The sequence below is a fragment of the Clinocottus analis genome, unplaced genomic scaffold, assembly GCF_023055335.1.
Source record: "Clinocottus analis isolate CAN_PGR_092001 unplaced genomic scaffold, fCliAna1.0.p SCAF_11, whole genome shotgun sequence".
NCBI lineage: Eukaryota > Metazoa > Chordata > Actinopteri > Perciformes > Cottidae > Clinocottus > Clinocottus analis.
In genome coordinates, this window is record NW_027175832.1 from 17,340,062 (window position 1) to 17,353,113 (window position 13,052).

Sequence of the window (13,052 nt, forward strand, 5' to 3'; positions counted from 1 at the left end):
TGTTTGCTTTCAGATGTTCATTCTTGACCTCGTAAACAGACACAACAGAAGGTCTATTAAGTAGTGTTCTGGGTCTTTTGATCATATCGGGTGATCTTCCTCATCAGATGGAGTTTGCCAGATGGATTTTGATGATCAAATTGGCTTTTTCTCATCCATGTTGGTTCCAAAGTTAATTCTGGACCGATTGAAAGCTTCAGGACGGCGACTAAATGGTCCTTGTGGTGAGATTTTAATTTGTAAATGTTTCCTGTCCTTGGAAAGCCATTCATCCAGCTTGCTCATTTGTAAGTCATCTCACCTACTCGTGAATTTTGGAAACACTTGTTGTAAATAGTAAAAGATGAAAAGAAACCAGTAGACTGGATCTCAAATGCCTTTTGGTGTAAATTTGGCAGCTTTACTGGACACCAGTCTTTGTTTAAAGCACGTAATAATGTACTCTATAACATTAAAAAAAAAGTCTCTAAATAAACAATAAAACTGATGTTTCAGCTGCTTCATCAGGACTATAAAGTGCTAGAGGAATTGCTCCTAAAACCCGAAAATGAGTCAGCATTTTCTTCTCTTCCAGGTACCTTTTTTTAAAAATGGGTTTTTGGTTAGATGCCTGAAATAATCTCTGGTTAACACAAGTTTAATAGATTATAATGTTTTCTTCTCAGACATGAAATATGTCGGCAGATACCATGAATATGAATTTTGATACATTAAATGTCAAAATGAGACTGCAAAAAGGCATCACGTCAACTAGTTATAGACTAATGTCAGCTGTTTACTTTGCATTCACGCTTCACAAATGTAAGTGGTGTTCGCTTGTGAGGACTATCTTGATAAACACAACTTGCAAGTCTCATAAACATGTTTGCCACGGAGCTTATTTTTTGCAATAATCTAAAATCCCATTTGGCTTTTTGTCGCTATCTTCTGGTTTAGCCTCCAAAATGAGTTCCCCCTGCAGCACACTGCGGGGATCTGTGAGCCCACATCTGTCCAGTGGGGAGGAAAACAACCACAGACATCTCTACACGACAGAAAAAACAACTTTTTCTTCTGGAAAAAAAAGTAAATTGGAAAGTAGATTCGTAAATAAAGTGACAGTTTGACTTGAGACCGACTACGTTACGCATAGTTAAGTGTGTATTAACTATTTAATGTACAGTTCAGAGTTAAAATCACATATCTACAATAAAATGCACATAAAGCACGTAGAGCCAGATGAAGCAAGTTCCGTTCCCCAGATGTTGGTGCGCATGAAAGTCTTGGTGTTACCTGTGAGAACCAGTCTTGAAGGCACATTTTAGTTTTCACTTCAAGCCACATTGTGTTCATTGAATCCGTAGATATTGATGGAAAGATAAAGCTGTTTTTTTTTCTCTTCACATCTGCAGAATATCTTTCTTTTTAAAGAATTGGACAAACCCGAGAACCAGTTTGAGGAGAACATCGTTTTGATTCATCTGGCTCCAAAAATACATTTTCGGACCATACAAAGTGAATAGCATGGCTAAGATTACATTAAGAGACCAGAGATAATAGGAATACATAATGGTCATGCAAGGAAGTAAATGGGTGAGGTCAAAATAGTTCAAATCTAGGCGTTGGGCGAAGGAAATATATAGAACACTATTTTCTACTTGGCCATAACTATGCGCTAAATATCAGGACTACTTAATGAGCACAAACAGTTCTGTAATAGTTTCTGCCAGTTCAGATACACTCTGCTGTTCTGTGACTGGTAGTAAGGCAGGGGGTGTGTGAGGTGGGAGGGTGTGTGAGGTGGGTAGAGGGTGTGGATGGGAGGGGAGGTAAAGACCCGGCACATTTTCACAAATCCACAGTTTGCAGTAAATGCTGAGTCATTGTTATTCTTTTGAAACAGGATAACATGACACACACACACACACACGCGCGCACACACTCACAATCGTCATGGCAATGCAGCATCATCAGAATAGCATCATTGTGTAACATGAATTGGCATTTGTGTGTATAATTGGCTAATGATGGTTAATATACAATTGTCATATACATCTGTGTTGCAGTTGGCAGCTGTTCAGTCTACATCCATTCCAGCTGTTGAATACATCATGAATTGAAAATGGGAATCCCAAATGTATATATATATATTTTTTTTTTATTAATGTAAATTTGATAACACTTGTATCTGATTTAGTGCACTTATTGCTCATGACACAACCACACTGATACAACTTTTTTTTCCTGAAAAGTAAAATTTCCATTTGGATAAAGTCTCTGGCTCCTCTTGGAGAACTCTCTTATTCCTATTAACGCTGGAGCAGTGAACACACCACGTGTAACAGCCTGTGCAGTTAAAACTAGAGCCATAAAAGGTAGTCACAACCATAGACGTCCAGTCATTGGCTTTCAAGTGATGGCTGATCTCCAAGGGTTTGTGCTTCACATCAACAGTCATCTAATACACAGACAACAGAGTAATAAAGCTACAGTGTTATGAACACCACTTAACTAGATTGGCATTATACTTGAAAGTTTCACATTAAAAAAAAGAACTACTCTGAATTTCCAGTAAAGTATTTATAGCGAGGATATGTAAGTGTACCTACAAGTCCATATCTGTAGTGTCAAGGATTTAAATAACAGTGAACATTAACAAAAGAGGAAGTAAGACACGAAAGATAAGAAAAGTTGTGTACGTGAGTAAGATGGGTAAATATAGAGTTTATTATACTTGATCATTTATACATCACAAACTTTTATTTGTGACTTATTACATGTTCTGGGATAGTAATAATTATAATAATAATAATAATAGAATACAATGGTAAAATTGTACAATGCATTTCTGTTATAAATCAACTAAACTAAATGGGGCTGAGGTGCGTGGTGGTTTTTCATGTTTTGAGGCAATTCTTTTGTATCTAATAAAGTCTATTTAGTTGAAATCACGTTATAATCACCAGAAACTCAAAGACACTTACGGTCCACCCAGATAGAAAGTCCAAATCCCTTCTGGTGTAAGAACAGATGAAACAAAACGTGTAGCTCTCTTTATATAATATATCTATATATAGATATATTGATAAATATATTAGACAAACGTCTCACATGAGCAGTATAGAATTTCTTCATGGCATTTGATTGCGGGTATTTACAAATTTATGTCAAGTTTGGAAATGCCACCAACAAGCCTTTAAGTCTACTGATGGTCCATAGAGAATAGATTACTATCACATGGGATTGTGCTGATGAACACTTTAAGACACAGTCATGAAAAAGGACGCCGCTGAGAATTATTAAAAAGGCAAAAAGGAAAAACACGATGCGTTTCTCTTCTAATGAATTCAATGTAAATAAGGGCCAAATCCTGCAGCAAACTGCATGCTCGCGTTTCCTTCTTTTTTTTTGTGACAGTCAGCAGAGCGACACTATCCCCCCCAAAAATGGGCAAAACAATAAGAATTGAAATGTCAGCTATATAAAGATACAATCAACAGCCTGTTTGGGCCTCCTGACTCTTTGTAGATCCTTACTGGATGTAAAAAGTGACTTAAGTTAACAAACACATTAAATTCAGTTGTCTCAGCCTGCAGCATGTAACATAACTAGATTATTGCATATATACAAATAATCAAGTTCATTTTCTGTTTTTAAATCGATTCAGCACAGTCTCTAAACTCATGAGACGATCAACAACACCTCACAGGAGCAAAAGGCAACATTTAACACCCGTCCGGTGTTTTGAGTCAGTAACAAGCAGCTCTTTTATCCAACAATCAGCTCATTGAGGTCTAAAAAAGGCGCTCCTGTTTAAACTGCTGACAGTATAAGGTCCCTCATTACAGCACTGGTTAGACGCTGGAGACGTAACACTGTTCAGGAACTGCAATGCTACACATGCCAATCCGCGTGGATTCTCTTTTCTTTTTTTTTTGGAGGGGGGATTGATGTACAGCAAGACTAGCACAACAGTGCTACATCTCATCACTCACATTTCTGGACACATTTCTCTCCACTGATTGTATAACTCTAAAGTGTCTGCATAAGAAAAACAAATCCACCAAATGAAACATGAATAAATTAACACTGATACCTTGACATGGCAGTTAAACCTGAGTTCTGTTTTGGAAGTGGTTTTCTTTTTTCTTTTGATGATAGTACTCTATTTCTATTCAGGCATTGATAAACTCTACTATACGTTTTCGAGTTGTATACTCAACCGGTTTCTGTTTAAATACATTACATTATTTCACAGTTTGCTGTCAAGTCCCCAGATGTGCCGCCCCACCCCCAAAACCCCGACGTTATGTTGTCAACAGGCAAACTCCTCAAAGTTGCCTAGAGTCGGGTGACGAGGTAACATGTTCGGCGTGAATCCGAGACTGTCCGAGTGACTCCGGAGGGTGTCACAGGTGCTCTGAAAAACAGAGAGGGGAGGGGAAGGAGGGAAGACGAGTTCAACCGGGTTAAGGGAGGGGCAATGAAGGGAAGTCATGGGGGAGACGATGTTGTAGGACATAAATGAGCCACAGGTAAAATGAGAACGACCGGGACGATGGAAGGACATGGAGGAAATTAAGAAAAGATCATAAATAACGTATGCAGCGAGGAGAAAGTGAGCGAAAGACAGATTTATTAACGCATCAGAAAAAAAAGGATAGGACATATAATGGAGGGCCACAAATGACAGAAACATATGTGTGGACAAATGATGAGGTAATGAATATAATTTGGAAGTTCCGAGATCAGCCACATCGCACATGTTTCACAGGGAGTGAGAAGAGAAAGAAAAATCAGGGGACGGTGGAGAGAGATGAATGAAAGGAGGGAGAAGAGAAAGAAAACAGCATATTTTTAGTGCTGTTTTAACACTAGCGTGTGAAATTCTTATAGTTACGGAAGTTGAAACATCCACATGTGTCTGCGTCTCGCTGTGTGTGCAAAAAGTGCTCGCTGAGTAGATAACTGCCAGTCCTGTACGTGGACAACACTCATTGGTAGTCCCGACGGTAAAACTGGCTATTCCAGCAGACAAAGAACCATTTATACTTTGTGCAAACTCACTGCATGCAGACCTGTGATAACATCACAAAGTAATGCATCTAGTGATGTTATCTGGCAGGAGCCTCGAATGCATTGCCTCTAAATGGACATCTGTGCTGCAGGGACACAAAATATATCTTATGCGGATCCACTTTTTTTGTGAGACAATTCAATAAATATGTAATCTGTTTTTCACGGGAGCACTGCGCTTTATCCTATTGGGAAAGAAAGCATCATTATTCAGTGGAAAGGAGCCAGTATTGTATAGTGCAGAGTCCAAAATGATTATGGACTTGGAGAATCCAAGCAACTTCTGTTGAGCCGATAAATCCAGATACACACCGCACTAACCTGCCCTGACACCACGGTAGATATTGAAAATGCTCACTGCGGTTGGATAATTACCCCTCTTTTTTTTTTCTACCAAAATCCTTTGTAGCCACTGAGGAAATTATGTATGAGATGGTCTCAAGTATGTATGAAAGAGAGGGACAGCATGGGAGGGAGCATCTATTATCAATGGGGTGTGCTACCTGGGGGCATGATTAGGCGTGACACCAGGGCTGGTTGGGTTCTCTGGAAACTCCTGGAATAGACATGATGAAAAGAAAGATGGGTGAGGGTGACTGAAATGAAAATAAAACACAATGCAAATGCTAATAGGTAAACGTGCCGGGGGATACGACGAGAGACTGTTTCCCCCCTCAGTGATATTATTGAAGTATCGAAAGGAAGACGGCTGTTCGTTGTTGTTCTTTTTCATGAGTAGGGAAAACAACAGATGATTACTGTCATCCAGAAAAGTGTCTGCAATCACGGAAGGGAATGAAAGGCAAACTTGGAATTGAGAAGAAACAACTGAATGCATTACGCTACTGTTGGGTTGTTTGAAGAGGAGAAGTGACAATGGACTAGTTGGAAAAAAGGGTTTTTGAATGTGAGAGAAAGGAAGTACAAAAGGATGGTTTCTTGTAAGCAGGTGAACATATGACATGAGCGGGGCAGAATACAGTAAATATCACACTATGTTTGTCTCCGGAAGAAGCATGACATATTGTAAATATCAGCCCACTAAATAAACGCTTCTTTGACTGCCACTCAAAAATCAGACTGACTAAAATAACTCCTCGTGTTGGTTTGAATCAAAATAAAAAATCTCCACTTCTACTGTCGAGAATAAACAACTTCTTTCCATCTTTTCTTCCACTTCACCTATCGAACTAAATCCTGAACCCGAGGCAACTGAGCATGCACAAACACGAACCACATGCAGAGACAAACCCACGGCCTTTTCACCCACTGGAAGAGAAATAAAGGGGCTTGGTGTTTGAATTGCTGGTATTGAAAAAGTCTTGGGCTTGTGTGACACACAACAACGATTTAGAGCTTGCGTTTCCAAGATTCTGCTAATAATGGATGCAAACTGGTGGATACAGTACTCGGGGCCAAAAGGAACCCTCTGCTCTTCACACAAATGCTTTTGATTAAAACGGCACCAGACAAAGAGGAAATGCTTTCGCTTTTGTCGATGCTTTTGCAGAGAGGGATTAGTGGCTTTGAGACACCGCTAGTGGCCCCCATGTGAAAAGATCTGGATTAAGTGGTTGTTTAGATTTAGTTTAGATTTTCAAATTATGTTCTTTTCGCATTAAAATGAAAGATTAGTTATTTTTTTTGAGAAATGTAGTGTCAATTTATGTGTTGGTTTCCAGTAATCCAACAAACCAACTGCACGAAGGGACATGACGAATCACCCAACAACGCTGCGAGTAGCAACACCGGGAACCGAGCAACTGGGTGGAAAAGAAAAGAACATCATTTAGCATTAGCTGTGTTCATAACCAGCAACTTTGTAATCGTGCGGAGCATAGTATGGAGCTCATTTGATGCTGTTTGCGGCGCAGAACAGATTAATTGTCCACACATACAACTAAATAAGTATTTTATAAGAACGTAGGGTCAATAAAAAAAACTAATTAAAGTGGACACTTGCAACTTACTTTTGGTACTCGTTAAAAGTTATTTATTTACTTGCTATTTCACTTTGTTCTGCAACATTGGAACTTGACAGCACAGTGATTATATCAACCGTTCTACAGTAAAGGGTTGAGCCACTAGTGCGCTGAACATTTCCTGATTGCTAATATTAAGAAGGTGCATTTCAGTTATGAATAATTCCCAACCTGCTCAGTATAAAGCTTACATAAGCGTCTGCAAAGGGAAGTGGAGGTGCCTCCGGATGCCACTGTAAAACCCCAGGGCTTCACAGAATGCTGAGATTTAGGGTTGGACAGAAATGCCCCATATTATTCTAGCGTTAATTTTGAAGTTAAAATGGGCTTCATTGCCTTGAAGGCTTTGGGAATGAGTTGATCATGAAAAGTTAATAAAATCTCTAGATCCCTCAATCTTTTCTTTAGATTTATTTTATGCTCATTCTTCCACTCTTCTACATCAATCCAATCTGAAGTGGAAAAATAAAGTTCAATAACAGCTTTTCCCGCTCTAACTGACTGTAATAACACGATCAAGGGCTACTGTGTATTGTGCAAATACTCAAAAGGATGTTGTGTGCAATAAACTACGGTAAGGGCTATAAACTCTAAATGTTACAAGCAGTTTATGAGTCATGAAAACAGTTGTATCCAAAAGGTCAGACAATGTACTTCTACTGTCCATGCCCTGTAGCTTAAAGGAACTCAGGGAGCAAAAAATTTGACAAACTACAAACTAGAACTACCACCTCACGGGTAAACGCCTCCGCCATCCAGTCATGTGGCAGTTTACATCCGTGTCTGTCCAGAATGTCATCACGTTCATGACTTTTTAGTCCTATTAGACATTTGAGTTATGGTCACCGGGACCTCTAACCACTAAATCTGTATCAGTCCATCCTTGAGTGCAAGTAGACGCTCGTGTCAAATTTGGAGAAAATTGCTCTAGGCGTTCTTAAGATATCACGTTCACGAAAATGTAATGTTATTGTCGGTGCGGAGGCATAAAAAGCTGCGTAATAAGAAGCTTCCAGGGAGGTTTGCTCCTTGTAAATACTCATCTGTATTCCCTCCAAACTACAGCAGATTTGTGTCATCATAGGGCATAATCTGCGCTGCTTCTCTATAATATTCACCATGTCACTAAAGTGCCAAATGTGCGTAATAATAGATACACTTATTATGCATTCATAGAGTGCAATAAAAACAAAATATATTATTGATGGGTATGTTTTTCGAGCACAATGCAGCTCTATGGGAAATTGAAAGTAATGACGAGCTGCGGTTTTGTTTTCTCTCTGGTGCCGTCCATTAAAAGCATTCCCAGTGTTTGCAGACGTTGTGTAGTTATTGTTGTTCCTGAGGCTCATTTCATACTTCACATTCATTGCAAACAGTCAAATGCTTTCCGAGAGAGTGAAATTACCAGATTGTCGCTCTGACAACGCTGTGGTCTTTTCTTGCGTATGAAGTAGCCCAACACCTTGTCCTTAAACACCTACATGGGAAAATATCAGACGCACATTATTTGGAGATGTAAAACATCCTTTTTAGTGACATTCAGACCAAACATTAGCAGTTAAAAATATGTTACATTTACATTTTGGGAGATACGCTTATTTGTCATTGAGTAGAGAGTCAGATCAGATGATTAATATTACTCGCAACACGGCACTTTTACACCTCATTTTTATGTTCATATTAAACAAACAAAATCGTGCCTGTGAATAAGTGCCTTTTACAGGTGCTGGAAGGCAAGTTTTGTTACCTTCAGACACATCAAGGGGAGCCCTTGATGTGTCGCAAAGCGAACTGGTTTCTGGCTGTAGATTCATATTTATTATACAGACATAATCACATGGGAGAAGTTTGCCTTCATTTCTGCTAGAAATATACATAAGTTGAGGCAACAAACCTACTTGGTTTAGTTAAATTAAAGATTGGAGTGTGGGTTCAAATAATCCTTTCTGGCAAACTTCTCCTTTTATTCAACGTATTTCCCAAAATGCCGAATACTCCTTTAAGATTAAACACAAACTGTGTACATATATTGAAATGGTATCTTTGGCTTATTTTACATGGTGTGAAAAGCAAAAAAATGTGCACAGTGTTACATTCAACTATGTGCCTTTGTAGACAGAAGAACAAGAGATAATTGAAATGACATGACAGTGTTTCCAGGTTTATATTTTAATAGTGAAAGCTATCACTTTACCTCATATAGGTAGTCAAATATTTCCAGTATTGTTAAGACGCTGGCTCCGATAAACAGCCCCATCTGACCTCCGATGTCACCTAGAAGAAGAGAGATAAACAGATATGGACAGGTACAGTAATTGAACAATGGTGCGTGAAAGCACTGTCACTTCTAATTCAGTATCTCTCTGAATAATCTGAGCGGGGGGATGTCAAAAGTGTCCATCCAGCCCAAACTTATCATCAGACACCAACCCCCAGTTCTGCCCTTGCAAGAGCATCAGATTGTGGAACGGTGTTCAGACTGTTTCACAAGTTCAAAGAGGAAGCCTCAAAGCGCCAGGCGTGAACACACGATGTGAAATGTGTGACGGGGGGAAAAGGAGCGGCCCGCTGAGAGCGCCGCGACCGAGCTCAACTCCACCTTTTCTGTCAAAATGGCTGTGAAAATGTGAGAGGTTCTTACCGAGAAGCCCTGCAATTTCATAGGCCTTCTTCTGCTCGATCTTCTCGTAATTCAGAGCTTCAAAGAAGATGTCCATGACCAATATGTTTTCCCTGGTGAGAGAACCGACAAGAGAGCACACGCCAAAAAAAGAACAAGTTTACTTCTGAATGATATTTCACGTTTCCTATGTAACTATCTTTCATTATTGTTACATTGAAGGTGAACGATGGAGACTCGGGGCATGCTATGCAACAACACATCCATCCAGCCAAAGAAAAGAGGCTGAGATCTGAAGAACGGACCGCTACCAGACAATACTTACCCAATATATTGCTCAGTTTTGTTGTATTTCTTAGCCAGATATTTAGCGGATGCCTTACTGGGGATCTTAACCATGGACAGCTCCTTGCCATAGCGAGTCATGTTGCAGGGGGTCTGACAGACACAGTAATCGTTGTCTTTCTCTACCAAAAAGTCTGTGGATGATCAAAGTTATTTCAAAAATATTGCGACCACTGCCAAGCATCAAACAAACCTGCATACAGAAGCTCCCTAAAAATATCTCCGCACACAAACTGGAAAATCTGCATTCGCTGCCATCGTTCACTTTCCATGAAAGCAAATAATGACTGAAGTGATAATACAGAGGAGGGAAGGGAAAGAAGAAAAAAAAGAGCTCTACGAGATTTATGTGACATTGGCGAAGCATAGACGCATCACAAATCTTCTCAATGGAACTTTTCAACAATCATTTCCCTTTATTATTTTTGCTTCAGCACCGTGTGAGATTAAAGTCATTTAAAGTAAAAACTACAGCGGTATTACGTAAACGCTCAAACGGTCCCACTGCGGCTGAATTCAGACATTAATGCACTAAAAATCCTACACTTATGCACTAAAGTGTGCGGGCTCACCTAACGCTGGGTCAGCACAGTCTTTGTACTGCTCAGGTGTGCAAACTGTTGAGGTTCCTGTTTGAAATAACACAAAGTTAAACTAATTAGACATGTAATATATATATATATTTTTTTTTCAAGCATTTGCAACATTGCTGTCTTTGTGAAACCATACCAGGCATGTGAACCATTCGGCAGTTGCAGTTCTCCAGCAGGTACCGTGTTTCACAGTCGATGCGGCAGGCGGTGATGCTGTACGTGGAGAAGTATTCAGAGTCTATGGGAGTAGACTTGCAATCTCCCCAAGGCGGCGGGAGGTACTGAAGCTGAAAGAGCAAACAGCACATTTATCCTCAGTATGTCAGCGTGTACAGGATTACAGCGGGGGGAAAAAAAACATGACGCAAGCCCAGTACACCTGAAGTACTGAAGAGGACAACAAGCTCACAAAACCCAACACAAATGTTTCAAGCTTCAGAACAAACAAAAAAGAGAAAGGAGAAAGAAATACAGAAGCGTTTCAATGAAAATGTGCACTGAGACAATATTGGCACAAAATGTCCAGTCAGACATCACGTAATTGCTCATGTGCGGCAGCAAGCAGACGTCATGCAGGACATTACTGATGCAGGTCTAGTCCCCGGTAGGAAGCAGAACACCATGGGAATAGAGACAGGCTTAATAGAAATCTGTAAAATATGTAGATTCAGACAGGACACCACAATTAATGGACACATTTTACAACCCTGGGAACAGAATTCGGAAACAATAGACAGTTTTTCAATGAACAAATAAATGAAGAGAAACTTAATAGACCGTACGCGGCATTACATCCTATTTTATAGTAAATATTTGATGAATTCTCAATGAATAAACTCCCCAGAAGCTCATAAAAGGGTTTTTTTTTTATTGTTGATTAACTATACATACATTCTAATCGAAGCTCATGGGAGTTTATTATAAAAATACTCTGAACTGCGAAGCCCTGTGAATTAAATAAAATAGAGAAGTCAGTCTGCAGTCTCATTAGAGGTAAAACTCTCATTAAAAAGGTTGAAGCGCAGGTCATTACTGTTCATATGAGAGTAACTCAGGGAATCCTAAATTAATTCACTAATCAGGAATATTTAATGCCTTTTTTAAAGCCTTTTTTTGTTACATTTTGGTTCACAATAAACATTTGACCCATGGTCCTCGTCTTGTAACTGCAACAATGTGCCCCGTGTCCTTTTTTGTTGTTGTTGGTGTACCAACATTTAACCAGCAACAATACTTGCAGTCCGTTTTCATGAGTCTTGTTTATAGCAGTTTATGATAATTCATGTCTACAGCTCATTTTTATGACAAAAACAAACCAATTATTTATGAAGGCCAGCGATGCCTGCTTGGGCATTGGAGCGTAGAGTTGCTAATTGCAGTGGGAGCTCGCCAACAATCAATGCCAAAGGCTTCTTTGGCATTGATCGATGCTGCTTTTGTCACATTAAGGTTCACTGTAAGTCTCCATCTTCTCCAGCAGTTCCAACAAGGCCACCTCTGACAATCTAATGCTCAGTTACTCCATAAAAAGTAACAGAGATGGAGTGCGGTTCGCCGACGCGGTGGAAACAAACTGGCAAACATTATTTAGCCCTTATTGAACTCCATCGCTGGCCCACCAGCTCTCATAACTGGAGTTTAAAAAACGATGCGGAAAGTCTTCACGGGTAATAAAACCAAATGAAACACATTGTCTGGTCCCCTGCAGAAGACGTTAAGCAGCTGTTCCAGTGGACCGCCCCGATAACGTATGGGCAAAACAAACCAAAGTAATGTACGTGGTGGTGAGAGGGTAAAGCCAAACTACAGCTTTGATGAATATACAGATTCAGATCAATGGCTTAAAGCTGGAATGAAACCCATTAGATGCTTTTTTTACTGACGAATGTGACACAGAGAAGACAATGGCGACTGCAGATGTTGTTGGATGTTGTCGCTTCAGCCACACAGAGGGTGGGGAGGGGGGGGCAGATGGATCCATTCCTCGGGAGGAGGGGGAGAGGGAGGACCAGCACATGGAAGTGTGGAACTTACGTATGGGTGTGTATGGCGATTTAACGATACAGTAACTGTGGCATGCAGCAAGCCCGCGAACAGTCATACGCTACCCGCTGCTCTTGGCTGGAAACGAACGTTTGGAAGCCGGGGGCGACCCCGAAGCCCAGCTGGTGGAGGAAAGGAGGCTCTGACTGAGTGTGAAGCTGCACCTTTATGCCGGCCTCATAGGACGTCTCATCTAGGGGTCGAGGGGTGAGGGAACACAGCCCGCATGATTATCAAAATATGGTAAGGAGGAGCGACAGCAAGGCGAGGGACAGACAGCGGTCCAGCCCTTCGGACAGGAAGACAGCCTGTTGTCAGAAGAACAACAAAACAGGTCCCAGGACCTGTAGCTCCTCAGGCTGTTCTCATCCAGCAGTCTTAGCTATACCTACAAGAAATAACCAGTGACAT

The 13,052-nt window shown here is 40.3% G+C and overlaps 1 protein-coding gene across 6 annotated transcripts in view; it reads right to left on the reverse strand.

Moving 5' to 3' along the window:
• Positions 1-1,155: 1,155 nt before the first annotated feature.
• Positions 1,156-13,052, reverse strand: part of asic1c (acid-sensing (proton-gated) ion channel 1c) — an 82,102-nt gene continuing 70,205 nt past the window's right edge. For 3 of the 6 annotated variants that reach the window (XM_068604633.1, XM_068604652.1, XM_068604603.1), the window contains exons 4-11: positions 10,735-10,885; positions 10,578-10,634; positions 9,986-10,139; positions 9,682-9,773; positions 9,235-9,314; positions 8,446-8,517; positions 5,559-5,611; positions 1,156-4,399 (exon numbers count right to left, since the gene is read on the reverse strand). In XM_068604633.1, coding sequence (XP_068460734.1) covers positions 4,321-4,399; positions 5,559-5,611; positions 8,446-8,517; positions 9,235-9,314; positions 9,682-9,773; positions 9,986-10,139; positions 10,578-10,634; positions 10,735-10,885 — 738 coding nt within the window. In that variant the 3' untranslated portion in view covers positions 1,156-4,320. Of the gene's footprint in view, positions 4,400-5,558; positions 5,612-8,445; positions 8,518-9,234; positions 9,315-9,681; positions 9,774-9,985; positions 10,140-10,577; positions 10,635-10,734; positions 10,886-12,706; positions 12,835-13,052 lie in introns of all 6 variants that reach the window. The other 3 variants (XM_068604643.1, XM_068604612.1, XM_068604623.1) reach the window with 2 other exon arrangements.